The sequence below is a fragment of the Antechinus flavipes genome, chromosome 5 (genome assembly GCF_016432865.1).
Source record: "Antechinus flavipes isolate AdamAnt ecotype Samford, QLD, Australia chromosome 5, AdamAnt_v2, whole genome shotgun sequence".
Taxonomy (NCBI): domain Eukaryota; kingdom Metazoa; phylum Chordata; class Mammalia; order Dasyuromorphia; family Dasyuridae; genus Antechinus; species Antechinus flavipes.
The window spans coordinates 9,581,621-9,606,661 of NC_067402.1; the positions used below are offsets into that span (position 1 = coordinate 9,581,621).

Sequence of the window (25,041 nt, forward strand, 5' to 3'; positions counted from 1 at the left end):
CTTTTTTAAAGTCTTGAGTTTAAATGTCAAACTTTCTATTCAGCTCTGGTCTTTTTATCAAGAATGCTTAAAAGTTCTCTATTTCATTAAATATCTATTTTTTCCCTAAAGAATTATACTCAGTTTTTCTTGGTAGTTTATTATTGCTGTAATCCTAGCTCCTGTGCCTGCCAAAATGTCATATTCATCTGCTCCTTTAATGTGGAACTTGCTAAATCTTGTGTCAATTTAAGTATGGCTTTATGATATTTGAATGGTTATTTTCTGGCTGCTTGCAATATTTCTCTTTGACCTGGGAGCTTTGAACTTTGGCAATAATATTCCTGAGTTTTCATTTTAGTATCTCTTATAGGAGGTGATTAGTGGGTGCTTTCAAATTCTATTATACCCTGTGGATCTAAGATTTGCTTTTATTATTCCTTGAAATATGATGTCTAGGCTTTTTTAATCATGGCATTCAGGTAGTCCAATAATTCTCAAATTATTTCTCCTCATTTTATTTCCAGCTCAATTGCTTTTAGGATGAGATGTTTCATATTTTCCTTTTTTAAAAATTCTTTTGACTTTGTTTTATTGTTTCTTGAAATCTCATGAAGTTATTAGTTTTTAGGTGCCTAATTCTAATTTTCAAGAAATAATTTTCTTCAGTGAGTTTTTGAACATTTTTTTTTCCAATTGGCCAATTCTGCTTCATAAGAAATTCTTTTCTTCACTGAATTTTTGTGCCTCTTTTAGCATAAGCTAATTCTGTTTTTTAAGATGTTATTTTCTACAATTTTTTGTGCCTCTTTTATCAAGCTGTTAATTCTCCTTTCCTAAGTTTTTTTGCATTACATTTCTTTTCTCATTTTTTCCTCTACCACTCATCTCTTTTTTAACTCTTTCAGGAAATCTTATTGAACTTTTGCATTGAGACTTTCATTATAGGTGTTTTCTTATTTTGTCTTCTTCTGAGATTGAGTCTTGGTCTTCCCTGCCAATAATAGCTTTTTATGGTCAGGTTTTTTGTTGTTTTTTGCTCATTTTCCCAGCTTATGTCTTGACTTAGAATTTTATGTTAAACTTAGGTTCTGCTCATTTAGGGATAGGAAGATACTATGCCAAACTTCAAGGTTTTTTCTTAATATTTTTTTCAGAGCTCATTCTGGGAGTCTAAAAGTTTTCAGTGTTTCCAAGAATCCTGGGTGAGGGATAATCACTGCTCTCCTTTGTCTGTGCTCTGATCTTTACCCATGAAGAGCTTTTGGTTCCCTATAACTACAGATGTTTTTTTTTACTTTGGAACTATGACCAGGGCCTCTTCTCCACTGTGATAGAGCAGAAGTCCTCCTTTCCTCTTTGGAACTGCAAATAGGTAATAGAATTGGCAGTCATTTTCAGCTGTACCCAGTACCCAGCTAAGGGTTCTCTGTAACCTTTTTAACCAATTATCTGATCCTGCCTTCTTACCATCTTTGGGCTGAAACCTCTCAAAGTTGCTGCTTTTGGTCTGATCCCAAGATAGTGTCATAGAACTCTCCTGTGATCTCCTAAACTGTCTTAAGTTGGAAAAATGTCTTACCCCAATCTTTTCTTGGTTTTGCTACTCTAGAATTTGATTTGAGCAGTTAAAGTTGTTTGGAGGAAAATGTTTAGAGAGTTCAGCTGGGTTGCTATTTATAATCCTACTTCTTGGCTCTATAGTTTTGTTCAATCGAGTTAACTTCTTACTGTATTTTAACTGTAGCCTAGATGCAGTGATTTTTTTGGGGGGAAGGATTTTTTTTTTTTGTAGTAAGCTTTTTTCTCTTACAAAAGGGAAGGTTTTACTGCTTTTTCATGTGATTTTTTCAGTCAATGTCTACAAAACATTATTTTTCTCACCCCTGCCATATCTTCCAGGGAGCAATATTTTCCAGGATCCTTTGACCATAACCCTCTATCAAACATCTTTGTTCTATGAGAATCGCAAGGGATGAAGTGATTGGAGAAGACAAAAACAAATAATTAGTAACATCTGAATTATGATGAAGTATGGATAGCAATCCTGAAAGCAAAGAATGCATTTGTTTTTTTTTTTTAATTTAATTTTATTTAATAATAACTTTATAGTGACAGAATCCATGCCAGGGTAATTTTTTTACAACATTATCCCTTGCACTCGTTTCTGTTCCGATTTTTCCCCTCCCTCCCTCTACCCCCTCCCCTAGATGGCAAGCAGTCCTATATATGTTAGATATGTTACAGTATATCCTAGATACAATATATGTTTGCAGAGCCGAACAGCTCTCTTGTTGCACAGGGAGAATTGGATTCAGAAGGTAAAAATAACCTGGGAAGAAAAACAAAAATGCAAATAGTTCACATTCGTTTCCCAGTGTTCTTTCTTTGGATGTAGCTGCTTCTGTCCGTCATTTATCAATTGAAACTCAGTTAGGTCTCTTTGTCAAAGAAATCCACTTCCATCAGAATATGTCCTCATACAATATCGTTGTCGAAGTGTATAATGATCTCCTGGTTCTGCTCATTTCACTCAGCATCAGTTCATGTAAGTCTCACCAGTCCTCTCTGTATTCCTCCTGCTGGTCATTTCTTACAGAACAATAATATTCCATAACATTCATATACCACAATTTACCCAGCCATCAAAGAATGCATTTGTAAATGTCATCTCCCCACGTAGAATGTAAGCTGCCGAAGGGCAGGGACTGTTTTCCTTTCATCTTTTTTTGTCATTAGTGTCTAGCAAAGACTACATCCAGTAAATGGTTGGTTGATTAGTTTCCTCTCTCAATGTTAGACATTCAGCTATTATTTTTCCCATGTTCTCAGTGATTCTATCTCTAGCAATAACCTCCCCTCCCCACTTCTGGCTTCTAATCTTCTATAAAAGGAACCAGATAACTAAGCTTTTAAGGAATATGTCTAGAGTAAAATGAGATTCTGAGAGTTTCTCCTCTGGGTAAATAATTATCTATATTGGCATATCTGTTTTTAGCTGTTCAGGGGCTTTTATTTTGTTTTTATTATTTAAATAAATTCTCAAATATTCCAATGCTTGGAATTCTCTCCCTTCTTAATTCTTCCTAGCAGCTTCCTATAAGTCCTACTAAAGTACCACCTTTAACTGGAAGTCTTCCTGACCCCTTTCTAGTGTCTTTTCACTTTGTTCATTAATTTCTATTTATCCTGAATACAGCTTGTTTTATTTTATTTATTGCATGTTGTCACATTAGATTGTAAACACTTGGAAGGACGGGGCTATCTTTTGCCTCTTTCAGTATCCCCACAACCTTGCCAAACTCGTGAAACATAGCAAGGGTTTAATTAATGTTATTTGATTGATAATCATAAAAAGAGTCACTGCCACTGAGGATCTGGCTGAAGCTTTTTTTTTTTTTACTCCAAAGAGATAAATGAATGTCCCAAGATGTTTACATTCCGCCAACGGGGACAACATGCAAATAATAATAGGATGACAGCAAACTAAGGCCATCCCAAGTCTTCTGAGCCTTGATTCAGTATAACCTCCAGCATGGTACAAATGTGTCCCAACCTCTTTAAAGGGAGCTGGGCTCATTTATCTACACACATTATTGTTGAAAAATTAATCATTGAGAGGATGATGAATTGGGCTTGCAACTAAAAAAGCTACAAAATGACCAAATTAACTCCCCAATTAAATGTCAAATTTGAAATCCTGAAAATAAAATGTGAGGTGAATAAAACTGAAAGTAAAAAGACTATTGAACTAGTAAACAAAACGAAGAGTTGGTTTTATGAAAAAAATAGCAAAGTTAATAATTCTGTGACCAACACAAGGTTCTTATTAAAGGAGAAAGGTCTATATATTAAAATGCCAATGTGTTGGGCTCTAAGAGATTCTTTTCCTTCTGCAAGAACAACTGATGATTCCCTCCAGGCATAGCCAAAATGAAAATGCTCAGGGCCCCACTTCATTACAAAGAAGAGCTTGTTATTGCTTCAGGTGAAGTAACTAATGTTAGCCTATTGATTTTTAAATAGACCATCCCTGACAGCTAAAAGGAAAACATTAGCTCAGGGAATATGCTGTGTCTATAGAAGGCATATCCAGTCTTGCCATTAAAAAGTAATTGGAAGAAGCCTCCCTGCACTCCAGGAGATGCCTGGAATTGGTTATGCTTCTGTCCCAGGAGTTCGGCTCTTCATGTCTATCCATAGGATGAGCTTTGATAGGTTTTAGCCCATCAAGGCAGAACAGCAAAAGAGTCATAGATCAAATCACAGGACAAGGCAGTGCTAGGTGAACTCTGCTTTATGCTTTGAGGCAGAGTTGTCCTACTCAGCAAGATTGTGAGCAAGCACCTACTATGTGCAAGGCCTAGTGAGCTCTGGTACTAGTCCTTGAGAAAATGATTCTATTGAACTGAACAAATGATTATGTGCAGAAGCTATGACTTCAGAAGGAGGCGGGGTTTGGGGAAAGAGGAAGAGCATCTTTAGGAGTTTTGAGGCAATAGCAAATACTTGGAATTGGATTGGGGTTACAGTGTGCCATTCACTGACCATTCCCCTTTGGTGCAATCTCTCCATTTTGCTTGCTTCTTGCTCGATCAGAAACAGTTAAATTTTAGCGTGCCCTGGACCCAGTTGGCAATCTGCTGAAACCTATGGACTCGTTCTCAGTCATCTTTCTAAAAGCATAAAGGATTACAAATTATAATAAATAGTAATTATAAGTACGATGAAATTGAAATTATAAGTACAATGAAATTGAAATTATAATAACAGTTATAATGAAATATAGTTTAATTATTTTTAATTTCCCGGTCTCCTGTTGAAAATTCCTGCTTCTGACAGACAATTCAAGAAGCTTTTATTAAGCATTTGCTGTGTACCTGGAACTATTCTTGGACTTAGGGAAACAAAGGGAAAAAAATCCTTGCCTTCAAGGGGCGTATATTCTGTCAGAGAGAAAATAATCTCTATAGAGCAAATCTACAAATAAGCAAGTATTATCAAATGCTTCATGTGTGCCAAGAATAAAATATACGCAAAGTAATTTCCGGGAAGGGGAGCACTTACAGCTGGGTAAGGGGTGAGGAATGACTTGCCAAAAGAAGCATCCAACTGTCCTCATTGATGCAGGGCCAGGCAAGCTCATTAGCGTGCTTATCTTCTCTGGCAGGCTTCCTTCGATAGATTGAAGTTAATCACATAGACAGTGGGTACTTGGCTCGGAAGAATCAGAGGGGCACAGTAGAGAGGGGAGTCAACAAGTTCTGGGTTCAGGTCTGGCTTCTGATGAAAACTGACTGAATGACTTGGGAGCAAGTTCGAAATTCCACTAGGTTTTCTTGATTCCAAAGCCAGTTCTTTCAGTCTCCAAAGTTTCTCTTTCTCCAAACTGTTATATGATAGTGATATTGGATCTCAAAACGCTGCTTGATAGCTTAACTCAAAATTCCAGAAGACAAGGACCTAAGCTGCTGACATTTTTGTGACCCCAGTTATCTCTGTGCCAAATGTCTTTTTAAATAGGATTTTATTTTTCCTGATACATATAAAGGGAGTTTTCAACATTCGTTTTTGTAAAACCTTGTGTTCTACATTTTTCTACCTCCTTCCCTTCCCCTCCCCAAGATAGCAAACTAATATAGATTAAATATGTAAAACTTTTAAAAACATACTTCTATAATTGTAATGTTGTACAAGAAAAATTAGATCAAAAGATAAAAATACACGAGAAAGAAAAATAAAACAAGCAAACAACAATCAAAAGGTAAAAGTACTATGCTCTGATTCATATTTGGTCTTCATAGTTCTCTGTATCATGCCAAATGTCTTTACCAAAATTGGCACTTGTCAGTGGGTGACTATAAATAAATAAAAGCAGTGCTCTGTTATACTTGTCCAAATCTACAGTGAACCTGATGTTCCTCTACCTCATTTCCCTCCCTACCCCCAAATTTCTCTTTGATTTGGGAAACTCATGGATTTGAGGCCCGTCCTTTAGTTCCAGTGCCTCCCATTTGTTAGTTTTCAACTTATATAGAATTTTTTTTTTAAATATATGTGTTTGCATGCTGTCTCCCTGGTACATAGTAGACTTATTGACTGATTATCAAAATTTCCTGGCTTCACATTAAGTCATTCAGGATGTCTAGAGGGATATCTCACCCTGTAGTTTGGATACTGATCAAAAGGGCAGGGTCTTCGAGTCCTATAGAGGAATTGGGAGCAGAGCCAGCCTGGATACTGTGAGGCTAGGTTTAAGAGCACTGCGAGAATTACTCTGGGTTTTGAAATGGTTTCTCTGGCACAAATGGCACCTATCCTAGAACAGAGTAGAAGGCTGGAGTTCATGGGAATGTTGAAATGTTGGCTCCTTGAAGGTTCACAGTTGACTCTAAAATCAGGACTTCTTCAACCTTTTTCATGCATAGCCCCATTTTGCCCAAGAAATTTTCAGGCGACCCTTAAAAGTATATAAAATAGGTATATGAACCAAACATTTATTGATAATAAGTCAGAATTTTGTAAACTTTGCATTCAATTACAAGATCCCATATGGGGTCATGAACCACAGATTAAGAAGTTTTGCTACAAATTCCAAGCAAATTGTACTCTATGGTCTAAAGGAACTGTGTTTTTTTTTTTTTTTCTCTCTCTCAGTATTCAAAAATCAGGTTGTTCAGCCTGTGACCCAGGAAAAGGGGCATTTATAGAAAAAACAGGTCAGATCAGGAAAGAACTCCCTGAGGAAAGCTGACAAGTAGGTACCAGCCTTTACTTAAAGACCACCAATGTGAGGGAGCCCACCGCCTCGTAATGTAGGCTTCCTTGTTATTTAGAGACTTTAATTGTTAGGAATTCTCTTACTCTCAACCAAAGCTGGACCTCAGAACTTTATACCCATTGCTACTGATTCTGAGGTAAAGACAAGGCCTTTCTTTTCTCCCACAAGATAGACTTAAATGCAGCAATCATGTTGACTCTTTTCCTGTCTGCTTTGGGTCCTTTCCCGGCTTCCACATATTTGGAGCTGGGGGGAACAGCACCATTTAATAATGAAAGGCATTGACTGCAACCCACTGTCACTAATAAGTCCAGAAAATATAACGTTTGGGCCTTGTGTTCTCTGCAGGCAGGGCCAGAGTGACAAATCAAGTGTGAGGCTTGAACATCATCAATAATGCAGCGTCAGGCAGCCATGTCTGATGAGCTGGAATCCTCCTGAGGATGCTTTCACAGCCATCTAGCCAAAGATAGCCTTTTGTCTCAGAGCTGAGCTTTCCCTTAAGTGGAGCTGGCCTAAACACTGTCTTGACAACTCAGAGTTTATGAAACCTAAAAGGAATTAGCCAGTGCCTTGGGTCTGCTGTTCCATAATGTAATGGGAAACAGAAGCTCTGAAAAGATACACTTAGAAAAGAAAATCAATATATAAATAGCTTGGTGTTTGTTACTTAGGGGGAAGTGGATTATATTTCCATTTTTTCAGCCTAGGTGTTTTTTTTTTCTTTTAATTTTTTTTTCAATTCAACTCAACAAGCTGCTGTTAAACCTTTACTTTGGGCAAGGTACTGTGCTGTGGGCAAAGTACTGTGCTAGGGAACAGACAGACAAACAGAAACAAAAAGAGACACAGCTTCTGCTCTGGAAAAGCTTATATTTTATGAGAGGAGGGGGAACATAAGTTGTCCACAGACCAGTCAGCACTAAGTTATAGGTGAAGGGGGAGCATTACCAACTAAGGATGAGAAGGAACAGCCTGATAGGGGAGATGGCACTGGATGTCCGCTTGGAAGAAAATTAGGTGAGATTAAGCAGTGGATTCCAGGTATGTAGGAAGGAGGTGGTCATTCACTCATGCTAATTTGGCTCTAGTGGAGAGTGTGTGAGGGAGAATCATGTGATAGAAAATCGGGACCCTAGATTTGAGGGCTTTAGATCCCAGGTGAAGAGCTTTCTCTTTTATTGAGTATCAAGGAAGATTTTTGGTAGGGAGATGGCAGGATCAGATGTGTGTTTTAGGAATATCAATATGGAAGTGTGGAGAATGGAAGAAAGCCCAATTAGGAAGCTATTAAAATAGGTAAAGGAAAAGGGCTCAGAGTAGGATAGAAGTTTTGCCCGTAGAAAGAAGAGGATGGATGGGAGAGCTCTTCCAGAGCTAGACTGATGGGGTTCTGACATTGATTTGCTTGGCCAATCATCAAAATCAATCCATTGGCAAACATGTGCTGGATGCTTACTAGGTGCTATACACTGTGTTAAGGAGAAGGGCTACAAGGAAAACAAAAAACCGACTTGCCCTCAACAGGCTTACACTTTGATGGCTGAGACAATGTATATTTAACTGTGCATTAAAATTGCTTCAAAGTAAGTTTAGAGGGAAAAGCAGGAGCTGGGTGAAAGTAGAAAAGGTGGCTCTCAGTTTCTTTGATTGAGAACACACATTTATTTAGCTTTATGATCCTGAGTAAGTCATTTAACTTCATCTGTTAAGAAAAAGGCTCTTCTTGAGCTAAATAAGGACTAAATAAGGAGAAGGAAAAAACCATCTACTATGTTCCAGGTAGCGTGCTAAGAGCTTTATAGATATTATCTCATTTGATAATAGGAAACGAGATAATAAAGATAAAGCTATTTATAAATCCTTAAGGGCTACACAAATGCCAGCTACTCTTAGGAACTTTTAAGTCGATGGGTAATTGGGCACCACTGACAAAGGTGAGAGAATCAGAGAGACCTTGCAGCAGGTGGCAACATCAGAGAAAAGTGGCTGGGGGATTCCCAGACCGGAGAGCCTCCTCGCGGTCTTGTTGGTAGGTTTTCGCTACATAAGAGCCTCAGCAGTGGTTTTGGATGGCCCTCTGGAGAGTCCATGGCAGCCCTATCAATCCTTTTCTTCTAAATCTGGTCCTCAATGTTCTCTGCATCACTTCCCAACATAGATTGTTTTGATTTTTTTTAAATTGTATTTTAATAACACACCCCACTGGCTAATTTGGAAAATGGCAATAGAACAAAGGCGTGTGATCTGTTCATGTTTTTTAACCATCTAATTACAAGCTTTGAAAAAGACCGCCTCAAGAAAAAGCTGCCAAATTTCTCTGATCTCCAGGTCATTTATTTTCAGCGTAGTAAATATTTGGGGAGATCTTTTCTGTGAGGCAATGTGGTGGATGTGTTCATTCATTGACTTCTTTGTACTACATCTGAAATCTCTTTCTTTCCAAACTTAAAGTCATGGGACCTGAATTCAAATTCTGATTCTGTAACTGTGTGACTGTAGGGAATAACATCAGTCCTCTTGGATTCAGTGGCCTCCTATACGTGCTAAGCCTGGAAGAGACTTTTCTGACTGAACCTATGATTGCAGTCATGAATGATGATGGCTGTACTCAGGGACAGCTCATCCTGCGTGTGCTCAAAGTGGCTGCATTCTATTGGGGAATTAACGGGCACAGAGATAAGTGGACACAAACTATATACGAAGTAGATGCGAAAATATTTCCGAAGATAGGGCACTATCAAGTAGGGGATTAAAATAGGCTTGCCTAAGTGGCCCTAGAGCTTAGCTTTGAAGGGAGCAGAATTAAGGAGGGCATGCTGTGCCAGAGCAGCAGTAGACCGGCATGTGAAAGGAAAAAAAGAGAGTGGGAAGGAGAGGAAGGTGCGTCCGTGATGAGAAAGGCCAACTAGAACCAGGCAGGGAAAGGCTTTAAACACAAACAGAGGAATTAGTAAAGTGATGTTGGAAGCAACAGCAAACAGCTGGCATTTCTTCAGGACTATGATAAACTAAGGTATTTGAGGGTAGGGACTTTTTTTTCAGTCTTTTTATAGATTAGATGCTTAATAAATGCATACTTATTGAATGACTGATTGTAGATACTTTGGGTTTTTTGTGTATACATTTGAATACATTACATATATATATATACACATATGATGCATTATGATCAGGGAAGTGCATTTTAATTCCAATTAAAAATTACTTCCTTTTTAATAATCTTTTATTTTTAGTATTTGTTGTGCCCTTTCTCCCAGAAATCAGTGGGGATAATCAAGGATTGACTTTGTTGTCTCCAGAGTAATTTGGAGATTCTGGAATATACTGGGATTGTCCCATTGGGTTTTCAATTAAATTAAGAACATCTAAACTCTGTTATGAGTAGTTTTATGATGAATAAAGAAACAAAGCATGATTTATTAGTGTAACACGCAACTGCAGAACAAATCGGGTCCAGAGCCCCTTCAGTAGGTACAAGGACTCTGAAGAGAGATTTACAGGTTTTTTTTAATGGTAAAATACAGTTACTAATTTTAGCAATTGCTATTTTGAGATTTAAGGACTTTCTAACCTTTGGGAATTCTGACTGATTACATTCACCACCATCCTGAAAAACACTTAATGATATGGTAAGAAATGATTTTCCCAAAGTCATGTGGATTAGAGGAAAACTAAACTCAGGAAAATGAGGCAATTCCAGCAGCTGTATGCAATATCAGGATGGTATAAAATGGCGCCAATGTGGTTTTTTCTACTTGCTATAATGAAATATTTGTGGTGGGGATCTTGTCACTCTTGCATTTTCTTTTGTTGTTTTTTCTATTCTGTCTTCTTTGACAGACTTTTTAAAAGATTTACCCAAACTATTCTGAAATCAAATGAAAAATGTGTCCTTTTTCCTTAGTACTTAACATCACGTCCAGTTTGGATTACTTTCCTATGGAATATTAGTTGTATTGTAGGCAGTTCTCACTTTATATAAATGGACCATTCTGCAGATCTCTTTGTGTGAAGTGATTTTTAAATATCTTGAATAAGCCCACCAATATGAGGGTTTGCCCACCTGTGGAGGGAAGAGGTAGCAGATGGGCACACGGGAGCCAGAGAAGTGCCAGTAGGAGGAAAACACTGGCTGGGACCAATCTCTGGGGCCAGACATGGACATAGATGGGAAAGGTTGGAGAAGGTGGTGCTCTGGTGGTGTTGGAGATGGCTTTATCCTCCTAATAACTCATATACACGACAGAGACCAATAGAAGTGCTAATCAATTAAAAGACAATCATTGAAGGCTAAAAGAAGACCAGATTTCTAGCTACCAAGAAGACTCTTGTCAAATGCAAACAGCAGGTGTTTATAAATGATCTTTGGGTTACATTTTGTTTGCTAATAGGATTGGGAGAATGCTTTTTCCCTGTTGATCCAAAGATATATTGCTATAACTAAATTCGAGCCTATAACTTAGTGTCTTTGTATGAATGAACAAATGTGTGAATGAATGAAACATTGTTAAATACTATCTGTCATGCAAGGTGCTTGGTGCTGGGAAACACATAGAGAAAAAAAATGAGATAGCCCCTCCCTTCAAGGAGCTTATATTCCTTTTATTTTATTTTTTGAGAGACAATTGGGGTTAAGTAATTTGCTCAGAGTCTTGCAGCTAGTAAGTAGGGTTTGAAGTCACATTTGAACTCGGGTCCTCCTGGTTTCAGGACTGGTGCTCTATCCACTATCATCTAGCTGCCCCAAGGAGCTCATAGTCTACACAAGTCTATGGGTGTGGTGGTCAGGAAAGGGTGTCCTGGTCAAGAAGTCACGGGATAAACACTTTTCAAGCCTCAATTGCATGACTGTGGTCTATTCAAGAAAGGTTTTCACGTTGCCGTGGAGCTGTGACCTCCCAGAGGTGGGCATTCTCTCCAGGGAAGAGGCTCAGGACTCCCTCATTCTCTCTCCACTGGGTTTTCCTCCAGGATCCTCTGCCTGTTCTGCCCTGGACAAGGATGTCCATAGAATGTTAGACCTGGACTCAGGAGGGTGGGATGGGGCGGATCCTCTCAGCTTTGTAAGCCTCACTTTCTCCGTCTGTAAATGAGGATAAGAATTGTGGAGGAGCAAAGAAAGCAGCATTTAAAGCGCTTTGCAGACTTTAGGAGAAATACAGTAAATGCCGGCTCTCATCACTATGGAGCAGCCCTCAGTGAGATGGGCAGGTGATTTCCTTTCACGGTTGAGATTCAGAGGAGAGCAGTGGAGCATCCGGGACACCGGAGAAGCGGCCCATCTAGCCCCTCTGAGCAGCTTTCCCCTTCTCTTGGGGAGCTGGAGCCTCTGTGGAGATGGACGCGCTGCCCAGGTCCGCAGTTCCCATCCCTATCTGGGTATTTAGAAATCGGCAGGATCGGAGTCAGGAAAGCCGAGGGGCTACGTCATCGACAAGGGATTTGGGAAATGGACAAGCGATCTACCGGATAACCGGCTGGCCCGGGGGTGTGGGGGAGGGGGGCGCAGAGAGGAGGGCTCTGGCTTCCAGAAACCACGTCTCCCCAATAAATCTCCTGTCAGTTCTGAAACTCGAAAGGCAGCGAAGCTTCCAGGGCCACAGCCAACTGCAGTGCAGCCAGAGAAAGAGGCAACAAAAATAGCACTCCAGGATTCTGTGCGTGGGTGAGGCAGAAACCACACACTGGAGCACAAGCTTCCAGGATCGTTTTAGAACCAGTGCGGAGCTCTTCCCTCGCGGCTCGCTCGCTGTCTTTTAAACCAGAACCCTCGCGGCCCCAAAGCCCATGTACGGCCAGTGGGCCCTTTCCGAGCTGGGGCCGCCGGGGCCTTGTCGCTGCGTGTGCCGGCGCCGCGGCCCCCGAGCAGGGCTCTGGCCGCCCGGATGCGCGCGTGCACGGCCGGACGGTGAGCTCCCGAGGCAGCCGGGCCGGCCGGCGGCAGGAAGGGGTTAATTCCTTTTGAGGCTGTGCAAGCGAGAATTCTGGTTTGCGAGATAGAGCTGGGGACAGCTGTGTTTGCGGTGGTATTTTTAAATGCATTAATTCAGGCTCCAATCACTCAGCCATGCTTGACCTATTTTTGGCTCAGGCCGGCCATTGTTCTATTTCTGTTGCCTGTGGGCCAGGCTGTTGTTGATTCATATGCAAATGGATGATCACTCGCCTTAGCCAACTTTAGACCAGAGACAGAAAGGGGGAACACACACACACACACACACACACGCACACGCACACACGCACACAAACATAGGAAGGAGGAGAAGTAGAAGAGGAGGAGGAGGAGGAGGAGGAGGACGAAGGCTCCAGGACCGAAACCACTTGTCGGGAGGGACGGAGGGTAATTTCTGCCAGATCTCTATGGTCTCCGGAGCCTCTGCCGAAGCCGGGTTCCTTCTCTTGTTAATATCAGTCTTCCTTTGGTTAATATCACTCTGGGGGCAAACCGCAGCCAGACGGACCTACAGCCAGACTCTCGGGAGCGGCGCTGCTCTCCTCCACCTGCTCGGGGCTTCCGGGATAGGCTCGAGCCGGGGGGAGGCGGGGGGGTAGGGGGGGCGATCTCTCTTCTCAATTCTGTCTCTTTATCTGTTTAGCTCCTGGGTCGTTTTTCTTCGGCAGCAGGTTGTCAGGGCATTCGAAGCCATGAGAAGGGGCAGGGGGACGGAGGGCAGGGGCAGGGGCAGTGGCTGTCTGCTTGGGGAGGGGGGACTGTGAGGTACCAAGTTTCGGCTCTGCTGTCCTGCCCACCCCACTGGGAGCCAGAGGGGCGCTTCCCCCAGCCCGCCCGTGGTCCCTGGGCGAGCCGATGCATCTCTAGCTGGAGCGGGAGGGAGGGCAACCTGATTGGAATATGCTGCAGGCAATTTACGAGGCGGAATCCTGTTTTTCTTCAGATGGGGTGGCTGGTCGCGAGCAGCTGTTGGCTCAACAGAGAATGCACAGCTTGATCAACTCAGGTAAGAGACCTCCGCAGCTCGGCCCCACACCTCCGTCCCCTCCCTCCCTCCCTCCCTTTGCGACCGGAGACTGCTCGGGCCGGGGGGCCGGGGGTGGGAAGGGGCGGCTCGGCCGTCCAGATGCAGCCGGGGCAAAGAGCGGCTCGTTCTGCGCTTCCTCATAAGTGTGTGTGCGACCCAGGAGCAGCCCCTTCGGAGCCGGTCCTGCCCGAACTTGGGAGGGTACACCTCGGGGCTGGCCTGGGGGGGGGGCGTTGGCCGCTGATCCCCTCCTCCCCTCCTCCCCCACCGCCTGCTGCCGCCCCTCTGACCAACAAGTGCAGGACTGTGGGATCCGGATCTGTCCGGACTGGAAAAGGGAAAGCCCTCTGAATGCGAGTTTATCCAAACTGGGATCCGGGGGTCGTTTTTGTTGTTGTTCTCGATGTTGTTGTTGTAGTTGGTGGAAACCCGGCGGGCTCCGACTCGGGGCACCTGTTTAGACAACGCCCTACCTGGGCCGGGCAATCCAGCTGGATTTCCTGGGTGAAAACGGGGAGGGGGGGCGCCATTTATTTATAGACCAACCCATCTAAATGGGTTTTGCCGTTGGTATGGTGGGCAGGCTCGCCATGTCCTCCCTCCCTGCTGTGCTTTTGGTCTCGGGCTCTGAAGTTAGACTAGATGTTCTGAAGATGAGGAGAAGCTGTTTTTTCCATTGCTTTTGGGGAGCCAGGCAGCTGAGATCCTTTACAGAAATCCAGGGAAATGGATGGAAACAGGTGCATGATTTCCAGCACTTTGGGGCACAGCCCTGTATGGGGAAAACAGCTCTGTTCCTTAATTTTCTCAGAAGGCATCAATGGGCTTAGAAGGGGATGCTGAAATGGCCCTGGTCTCTCGCCAGCTTTTTCCGAACAGGTTGCCTTGGGTAAAAGAGCCTGGCTTGCCAGGAAATCCCCACCTCCCCTAGATGAAATGTATTGGGGTGCTTTCTACGTGGGGACTCTGCCTTCTGCCTGGGGACTCTTCATGATGATTTCCGAAAGAGCTGCTCTTTCAGGTCGGCCAGTTTAGCCTCCGATTCAGTGACTCGTCAGGCAGTCCTCCTGAAGCACAGGCGACACCTTAGGCAGTCCATCTAGTTAAAGGTGGCTGCTGTAGCATCCTTAAGTGGGAAAAGAATATTCCACAGGTTGGCAAATCCTCTGGCTTGGCTCCATGAAGCAGCTGTCGCTCCTTTGACGGCACACACAGCTTTATCTTGGGAGATTATTTGGAAGTCAGATTGTGCCTACCCGATATTCTTTAATGATTTATTATATGCTTGCGATTCAACATCAATACAGCTAATTAAACTCGCTTTGCCATGATTTCTGTTTAAATGAATTCATTTGACATAGTATTGGATGTTCTAGGATTTGCAATGAGACAGGAAAAAAAAAGAATATTAGAGGGATTAGCATGGGGAATAAAGAAGTAATTATTTGGAAAGGCAATATAGTCTATCCCAGCATTCTCCTAAAACTGGGAATGGAGGACATCGGATTTTGGATGATCTGACATGCTTAAATTTAAATGAGTTGATCATCCTGAGGATTGCCTGCTACCCTCCCTTGAAAAAATCGACACCCCATATTTCCTCTCCCCTCCTCAAAGACTCCTCAGTTCTTCCCAGAATTGCTGAGAAAGAAGAGTGAGTTGATTGGACCCAATGGGATATTTTGACTGGTATTGTAAATAAAATAATGAATTAAACTGCACTATACCTAATTATAAAACGAGTGCCCTTTTAGTATCTCCTGTACTATGGTTTTCAGATCTGTCTCCTCCCTGCTTTGGGCTTCATGCTACAAGTGGAATGTTTCTTCCACGGATAGATGATACACGGGAACTCCTGAAGCTTGTGTTCTAGTCAGGGTGAGGTCCTAGGCGGTGGTACAGGTGTTGGGAGATCCCTCGGTGCTGCCAGCCTTTTCTGTGCTGTGCATTTGTTCGTGTTCTCTATATTCTGGGATGGTTTTTATCCCAAGCACAACCGATCTCTAGGAAAGAGGAGTAGATTTGAGAACATACTCTATTTTTCCTGCGAAATGGAACCATTCTCCTTCACCTCCCTCATTTCACAGTAAGGAAACTGTGTCCTGGAGAAATAAAGTGTCTAGACCCCCATCTCCTATCCCTGAGCTCACAAAAATGTATGGTTTGATTAAGAATTTCTTCCATTTGTTGTATTTTATTTAGAACACAACAGATCACAATGGCCTTCTCCTTCCTAGATTTTTCATGTAGTTTATATTTCTACCTAATAGAGGCAATATAGCATGGGGGTAGGTAGAGCTCTGGATTTGGAATCAAGAAAATCTGGGTTCAAATCTCGCTGCAGACATTTATTAATTTTGTGACCTGAAACAAGTCACTTGACCCTAGCCTCAGTTTCCACATCTGTAAAATGGAGGTAATAATAGTATCTAAATCACATATGAATGAATAATAATAATTTAAAAAGATTAAATATAATAATAATAAAAGACTAGGCACTTACTATGTGCAAGTATTTGCTGTGCTAAAACAGTCCCAGCCCTCAGGGAGTTTATAGTCTACTAGGGAGAGATAACAGTTTTAGGTAAGGAAAGGTCCCATGGGTCTGAGGAAGAGGTAGCATGTGAAGTGCTTTGTAAAACTGGACTATAATAGGATTTTCAGCCAGGAGTGTCATGTACTGATAGAATGCTATTGAAACATCAGTTTTCTGCAAATAGGATGGCTGCTTTCCAGGGGATTCAGAGTTTGGTGCAAGTTAGACTAGGTGACCTTCTGGTCCCTGACTAGATTGACACTGAATTGTCCTCATTTCAATTATGAGCTCAGTGGATTTTTGAGCAGTTGGGATGGAATTATGCTCTTTGTCCTTCTTTCTCTTATGACTGCAGTGTGGATTTGCAAATTAGTTGGGGTGGAGAGTCTCTGGTGAAGGTTTAGAATGAAGATGGGCTGTTTGTTGTAGAAAATATGTGGATTTAGAGTAAGAAGACTGTAGATAAATCATTTATAGCTTTTCTGTTTTAAGTTCAGTCTAATAAATGGGCCAATTAAAACTTCTCTGGCCTACCTCATCGAGTTATCAAGAAATTTCAGTGGCGTAAAGTCAAAATGTATCATTTCTTCCAAAATCTGTGATTTCCTCAATATTGGAACTCCCTTTGCTGGAGTGGCCCTTCAGCCACTTAGCTAGAATTGATTGAGATTTAGACAGTTCAATCAGTTGACTTGCATTGGAATAACCCAGCTAGTTAAGTGTCAGAAGTGATGGAAAATTACAAGAGAAACATTTCCCAGCCTCTTAGCTCATGTTTCTAGACCATACTCTGGTTAACAGAATGAGTTTTCTAGTGATGATCCTCGGATATAAAGTAACATAAATGATATCATTCCTGTTTTTCAATGAAGAATTGATTCAGAAAGGTTAATTAACTTAAAGTCAGACAGAACTTGAACTCAGATCTTCCTGACATGTCTAAAACTTGTTTTGTTCAGGTAGATACATGTTGGGACTAGAATCCTGAAAGCCCGCTTCCAAGCCCAGGTCTTTCTTTCCTTCATACTGTTTTAGCGTACATGGCAAACCTTAGGAGTATTTGGTTTCAAATTCAGCAGTGCAGGATGTGACTACATAAGACCCTCATTGAAGAACTGAATCAGGACTTATATGAAGAAACTCAACAGGTAGCTTTTCAGGATCATCCTAATGCCTTAGTGGGGACAGCCACCAGGCTCCCAAATGATTATCTCAATGGATTGAAGGAATGGCCCAGAAGACCTTTGCCTCCTGTATCCTTGGGAGCATGGGGATCTCATACATAGATATCTGGACCTGATATGTGCTATGGGATGCTCTGGAAGAAGGAACTTTTCTGTCTGGAAATTACTGAATGAAAAAAAAATCTTGGCAGTATGTTCTTCACATTCTCAAAACAGAGGGTGGGCACAAAGAGGGTCAAGAGAGGGGAGTAGGAACTTTATGGGGCTGAGGAGATGTAGGAAATAAACCCTTGGAAAAACAAAGCTTAAGCCAAACTCAAGTCATGAGTAGTCCCCAAAATCAAAGGTTGTTTTTAGTCCTACTTATCTCTGCTCTATAAGTACTACTCTCTAGCAACATATAGTCACATCTTTTATCAACAAAGAAAGAGAAATCCTAGAATGTTGTCCCATGCAGTTGCCATTCTACATACAGGTTGGCTCCCTCTACAAAGTGCTGGAATATTCTGAGAACATATATTTCAAATTTTCTTTATGCATCAGAAGGAAGAAAAGCTTTTTACAAAATATTTTTAAATTTTCAACACTGCCTCCCAGTTCTGACATGCTGGAACTTTTGCAGTGCAGAGTCCGGTCATGTGAACATTTGACAGAAGCTTCTGGGTTTCATGGATTTCACATGCAATAATGTATTGCCCTGACTGGCTGAAGTTGGTTCCTGGCTGATATGAACTCAATCTAGAAGCGTGATGGGGCTGATGGGATAGAAAGCCTTTTCTGAAATCCCTTTGTTTATGTCTTCCCATAAGTTTGAGACATGCTGAGGGACTGTTTCTGGTAAGAGTGCTTTAAGGACTGGCCATTTGAGTGATGAGGAACACGAAGGCCTGCCTGCCTTTTAATTATTTCACACACTTGCCATTTCTTTTCTCAGACATCCATTTCTTCCACGAAATCTTTGCAATCCATAAAGTAAACTGAAACCCAAGCAACCATTTTCCAGTATCTCTTGATACTGAATGTCTCTTGACATTCGCCAACGGAGAAGGAGAGGGATGGCAGTAGTTCTCTTGTCAAAGCTGTTATTTCACCATTTGGACCGTAGGTCTCTGAGTAATGGATTAAATGAAGTGCTCTGTGCTTCTTGATTTTCTGGTAGAAATATTCCAAAGGACAAAACCATATAAACACAACATTCATGCCAACAAACTTAGCCACTTTTATTAAGCCCCTACTGAGTGTCAGGCTCTGTGCTAAGCACTGAGGATGCAAAAAATTCAGAAGCTCTCAATCTAATTTGCAAAAGAAAATGCTTCATCAGAGAGGATTCCTGTTATAGGACATGTTTCTAGTTCATCGCAGAGAGGAACAACATGTTATTTTCATGATTTTACATTCTGTAGCCTTTTCTCCTTTTTTTGTGTCCTGGAGCAGAATTCTCCAGGCCTGCCGTGGAATGCCCTCACCCATCTTGAAGCCCTTTTTCTATTCCCCTTCATTCTTGTTGTACTTCCCCCTCTCCTCCATCCTTTTCAAGCTGTCTTCTCTTTAAAGTGAAATCTTCAATGGGCAGGTTGGATAGGCAGCCGGCAAAGGTCTAATTATGAAAAGGCCGTACGAGAAAGAGGACATTTTACCTTCTTGTGGTCACACAGGTGGCCCGGGCACAATTGTGTTTGGTCAGGTGGGAGCCAGAAAGGAGAGGCAGGTTAAATCCCCTCAGAAGCCCGAAATAGACCAGCTTTCAGAGCATGAAAGGCCCTCGAAAAGGTGGTTTCTGAGGAGGTGCTGCTCACTATGAGAACAGCCTTTCTTCTGTTCTCTGAGCCCTTGCTATGGTGCAGTGGGAAGCAAGCAAATGGGCTGCCTTTTCCATTTTGTTTGGAAAGTGGGCGTCAGCTCGCCACAGGCGGAAGACATTGAGAGGTGGTGGACTTTGGGTGCAGAAAAAGGCATACATTGTCAGCACTGTTGCTTTTTGGTTTTGTTTGTGTGCTTATTTAGTTGTCAGGGAGCGATCTGTTCAAGTAACATGTGTGGATCACTGGGAAGTTATGACTTCCCTACATACACACACATACACTCACACTCACACACACACACACACACTCACACACACTCATACACACATACACTCACACACACACACACATACATTCACACACACACACTCACACACACTCACACACACACACTCACACACATTAATTATTTAAACAAGACAAAAAATGAGAAAAAAAAGGTAGGTACTACTTAATTTACATGAAAACATAATGCATCATTTAAAATAGAGAGATAATTTTTCTTTGGATTGAATAGAACTCCATTAAATTTCCTCTTTATTAAATTCCCACCATGCCTTGGTCAGTGCCTGGCCTAGAGGCGCCTAAATGCCTGCTTGCTTGCCTCCTGTCCATCAGGCCCTACGCGAGCCACTGGGGATCCAAAGCCAAAGGTGACATAGACTCAGAGGAGTCATGGTCTCCAGGGGGATACAGGTGACATACAGGTGACAAATAAATGCAGGATTTGTACAAAGCAGATGTGAACCAGAACAGATGACGGAGGCCATGGGCGAAGATTACGTGGTAGCGGACGGCAGTTGGCTGAAGGGAACAGGGGAGTTGGCTGTGGGGAAGGAAGCTCTCCTCAGCACGAGGGACAGGCTGGGCTGAGGCACAGGGTGGCAACTGGGCTGTCCCAGGAAGGAGGATGATGGCTTGGCGTAGAGAGGCGTAGAGAGGCCGACTTCTCCCAGGCTCCATCCATGAAGAGCATGCTGGGAGACGTTGATGGAAGAGAGGAAGGCTTCAGGGATACCCCGCTCGTCCATCCCAGGACCAGCCAAGCTTAGCCCAAGGATGAGGCCATTTTGTGAGTTTTCACGAGGTCCATGGAATAAACTATGGGAGAAGCAGCGGTCTATGTGGCCCAATTGCAGCCACTCTCTCGCGCTGACGCTGCAATCTTTGAGGATCTCGGTGCCGTTAGGAAGGGGATGCTGGAGACTGTCCTCAGGAGGCCATCCTGGATGGGGAAGAACCTTGAGGTCAAGCTCTCCGAGCATGGCTGGGGATCCTGGCTGGGGGATTAGCCTGGAGAAGAGCCAACTGAAAAGGGCAGTTGGTGACCAACTTCATGTGGCAAAGCCATAGACTGACTGCTTGGTCTCAGAGGGCTGGGATGGGGGGGAAGTTCTTAGCTTGAGAGAAAGGATTGTTTCATTTCTTGTCTTGCTATTCCCAGCCTAGGACAGTGCCTGGCACATAGGAGGTGCTTAATAACTGCTTATTGGCATATGGATTCTAAAGAGGCAAATAAAGGCTTGATTTTAAGGAAAAAAAACTCTCTGAAAATGAAATATAGGTACCTGGGAAGTAGTTTTCCCTCAGTGGAAGGCTGCTTGCTTTGGGGTGGGGGTGAGAAGATGGCTGCTGAGGGAGGGATTAGATTAGATCCAGGATTCTTACCTGGGGGATCAGAAGGCATTTTTCAAAAATATTTTTATAAATGAATTTCAGTGTCTTCCATTCAGTTCAGATCCTGCTCATTAATTCAGGCCAGACCTGGAGGGAGACTAAGCTTTGCTCTGTCAGATCCTGACAGCCCTGAAGCCACTATTTTAGAATCAGCCTTCCTAAGAGAAGATCTGTTACTTGACCAGGGAGGACCCTGAGAACTATAAAAAGCCTAACTTGTCCACGGATTCCCACCTAGTTAATGGCATAGGTTGGGGATGGGGTAGAGGTAGGATGGATGCAAGCCTTTGGAAATAGCAGAAGTGGTTCCTACCCAGATCCCAGAAGCTCAACTTAATGTAAATCAATTTAACAAGCATTTATTAAATTCCTACTATATGCATGACACCATGCCAGGGGATGGGGCCATTTAGACAAATGGAAAGTCTCTGCCTTCTAGGAATGCTGCCATAGAGAAATAATCCTGCAGCAATAAGCTAGCTCATATTTATTGATGTTCCTCCTTTTGTCTCAAAGAGGACCAAGGACTTCAGGAGGAGGATGTCTTGACTTTCAAGTGAAAGGGATTTAAATGAGACAGGGTTATGCAAAGTCATCAGCTTCACTCTCTCCTCTGGAGTCTTTGAGATCCCGTGGATCCAAAATGGATATAAGTTCAGATGAGTGACGGTGGCCCAGAATGCAGTGGGAGACCTTGGCCTTTTTAAGTTGAGATCTTCTGGTTTCAGTTGGCTTGAGACAATGTCCATTGGATAATTAAAGGCTAGGTAAAAATTAAGGTAAAAGATGGCTTATTTTACCTCCACAAAAGAATCTTTGTGGAAGGGGAAATCCTCAAAATTTTTGGCCATAGAAGGAACAATTGCTATTTACACTCACTCTGAACCAACAAAACCCAAACAATGAGCAAGTAAACTGGGCCTATTATTGGCCAGTCCATGAGAGCTAGAGTGATTTGGGTTTAAAAACATAGTCAAGTAGGTCTGTTTGAATCCCATTGGGATTCAAATAATCAAAACCTGTTTTTTTCAGAGCTCTATTTCAAGAAATCATAAATTAAAACTGTGAGATCAAAGAGTTCCGGTTAAAAAATGATAAAATAAATAAGTAGGGAAGAAAAACATCAAACCCCCAAACCCTAAGATATTTTCCAAACTATAAATAATCAACATTTATATTCCTTTTTGACAGAGGACCTGATGGAAAAGAAGGGGGAATGGGGAAGGAGAGGGTGGAAGAGGGGAGAAAGGAGGAGTAGTGGGGAAGGAGAGGAAGTGATGGGAAAGGAAGAAGGGGAAAGAGGGAAATGGGGAGGGAGAAAAAAGGGAGAAGAAAAAGGAAGCTAAGAGGATCACTTTCTGGTCTGTAGATGAAAGCGAGGATGAGTAAAATATATATGACAACAACAATGGGGATGATGATGATGAAGGATTTGTATATTCTCAGTTCCTCAGGCATATGCTAAATGCCTGCTCTGTGCCAGTTTCTCAAGTTTTTAATCTAATCCTTTGAACAACCCTTTAAGAAAGATGCTATTTATTCTGCTCATTTTACAGATAAACCGTATCAACAGCGTTGAGTGACTTGTCCATAACTATGGGACTAGTTGTGATCAAAGGCAAGATTGGAACTTTCCCAGTCCAAGCCCAATGGATGCCCTATCCATTGAGCACTCTGCCTTTCTCTAGAGCAATCTCCTATCACAGAATCCACTTACATTGAACAATATTTTACTATTGCCCAGTGGCCTGCTGAGATGTTGAAGGAGCACTGAGTTTGATAATAAAATGTTATTTATTTATTTTTCTTTTGAAGGAGAAGTTGCGATAGCTTCAGTATCCCCTGAGTATTAATATACCATGAGAATTCTTCCTGAGAATAAAGGACTTCCTTCAGTAATCAATTCAAACTCTACCTTTTCCCAGTCTCTCAGTTTCCTCCACCATGCTCTCCACCCCATCTTCCCAGAATTATCATCCACTCTGTAGCTGTAGGATTATGGAGAAGATAATTGTATTGCTATCTTCTTGATGGCAATTTTTAAAAATCCCAATGGCAAAGTAACAGGCAAATAGTAAACAATTAAGGAATTCTTCTCAACTGATTAACTGACCATCTCTGATCTAAAACAACTTTATGACCCACTTATCCATATTCATATTGTCTCCTCCATTAGACTAAGCTCCGGGAGGGCAGGAAATGTAAATACATTTTTCTGTCTCCTCAGTGCTTAGAACAGCATCTTGCATATAGTAGGCACTTAATAAATTCACCCTGATTTGCTCTTTTTGACTTGAATAGTCCTTTTAGAATTGCCGTGTTGAGTGGTCCAAGAGTCACTATGGTTATTATTGAAAAATGCTGGCTGGATGTTTGACAAAAAAAAAAAAAAAAAAAAAAAAACCCAACATGAAAAAAACAAACAAACCAAACCTTTAAAGAGGGAAGTTTATTCAAGCTTTAAGCAGTCAACCATTGGGTTATGGTGAAATATTTTTGCATGTCAATAAGGTGGGAAATGCCCAGAAATTCTACCATTCCCCCCACTTTCCTTTTATGTCCCGCTACTGAGAGTAGAAACTGCATTTTATTCTTAACTATTTCAATTCTAGAAACATGGGAGGGATATTAATTGATTTTGGTCTATTGAAAGTGTTTGTGGTACGATTTTCTATATTGGCCCCCAAATACGAGAATTCAATTAGGGCTGTTTTTGTATTCTATGACTGAAAGCTTCCTTTGCCTGCTGTGCTTGAATTAAGCAGTACCCAGCAGCCAGGTGCTTGTGAGTTGGAGGGATCTGGCTTCCTCAGGAGAGAGTTAGTGAAATAGAATGGGATGGCCAGAGGGGATTGGTCCTGCTGTGGTTCTCAGGAGGCCGGTTCAACTTTCCTATTCCAGGTTACTAGTCAGTCACCCCACAAATGAAATCTGTGGACTTAGTGAAGGCATCCTACATCCCTTGGGATGGGTCATGATATTGTGGAAAGTGTTGGGCTGGGAGAGCCTAGGAAGGAGGTACCAATTCAGAGCTCCGATGATATCTGTTCCCTTTCTATTGTCCCTTCCCTAGGCTTTCTTTTTGATTCCTTGACTTTCTTTCTTCACTCTGCCACAGCAGAACCTCTCATGTTAGAACTTTAGTTCTCCTCTTGTCTCCAGCCTGGAAGATCTCTCTATCTCTTCAGCCTCATCTTTTGATGGGTCAGTGCTTCTTGGAACCACCATTTTGAGGAAAGAGCTTGGGCCAGCTCAGTTACTTTTTTATCCCTCTCTGATCCCCCTTCTGACTCCTAGGACTCCTTTCTCTCCCATGCCCAAACAAATACTGACTTTCCCCTCTCCCCTTTTATTTGTTGTCTTGTTCTATTAGCATGTAAGTTTCTTGAGGACAGGCCCTGGCTTTTTTGGGGGGGGCTATATTTGTATTCTCAGTGATTAGCACAGAGCCTTAATAAATCATGGTGGGTTGACTAACTGTAGTAAATCACTCTCTGTAGAATGAGCTTAATAATAATATTTCCCTCACAGGGTTGACATCTCAATCAAATAAGATAATGTATGAAATATATTTTGTAAAATTAAAGAGCTGCACCTTCCTGCTTCCATTGTAATGGATATTCTGTTAGTCTTCTCTTTTTCTGTGGCATTCAGGTAGAAATAATCCAGAACAAATTGGTATCTTATAACTCTCTTATGGGGCAATCAGGCAATAAAGAAAATATTGTCCCAAGCCAGGAGGCGAGAATTTTCATTTTCCTGAGTTGAAAGCCAGCCTCAGACAGCTCGGCGATGCTGGGCAAGTCACTTTACCCTGTTTGCCTCAGTTTCCTTATATGTAAAATGAACTGGAGAAAGAAATGGCAAGCTATTCCATGAACTGTTAGACACAATGAAAAGCAACTGAACAACAATAACTCTTATACTTAATGTTCTATGGCATAAATGGAAAAACATGACTGCTTTTGTAATTGAAGAAATAATTAGGTTGTTAGCTGATCTTCTATAGACTGGCTGAATGATTCCCAGTGTGCTCAGCATCCTCACTAGAATTTTTGGAGGGGAATTCTAGTCTTGGTTGTCACTGTTCACTGAGTGG

At 42.0% G+C, this 25,041-nt stretch overlaps 1 protein-coding gene across 5 annotated transcripts in view; it reads left to right on the top strand.

Annotated features, from left to right (window-relative positions):
- Positions 1–25,041, top strand: part of HDAC9 (histone deacetylase 9) — an 867,097-nt gene that overhangs the window by 343,620 nt on the left and 498,436 nt on the right. For all 5 annotated transcript variants that reach the window (XM_052000806.1, XM_052000813.1, XM_052000811.1 and 2 more), the window contains one exon: positions 13,660–13,722. In XM_052000806.1, the coding sequence (XP_051856766.1) occupies positions 13,660–13,722 (63 nt within the window). The remainder of the gene's footprint in view (positions 1–13,659; positions 13,723–25,041) is intronic.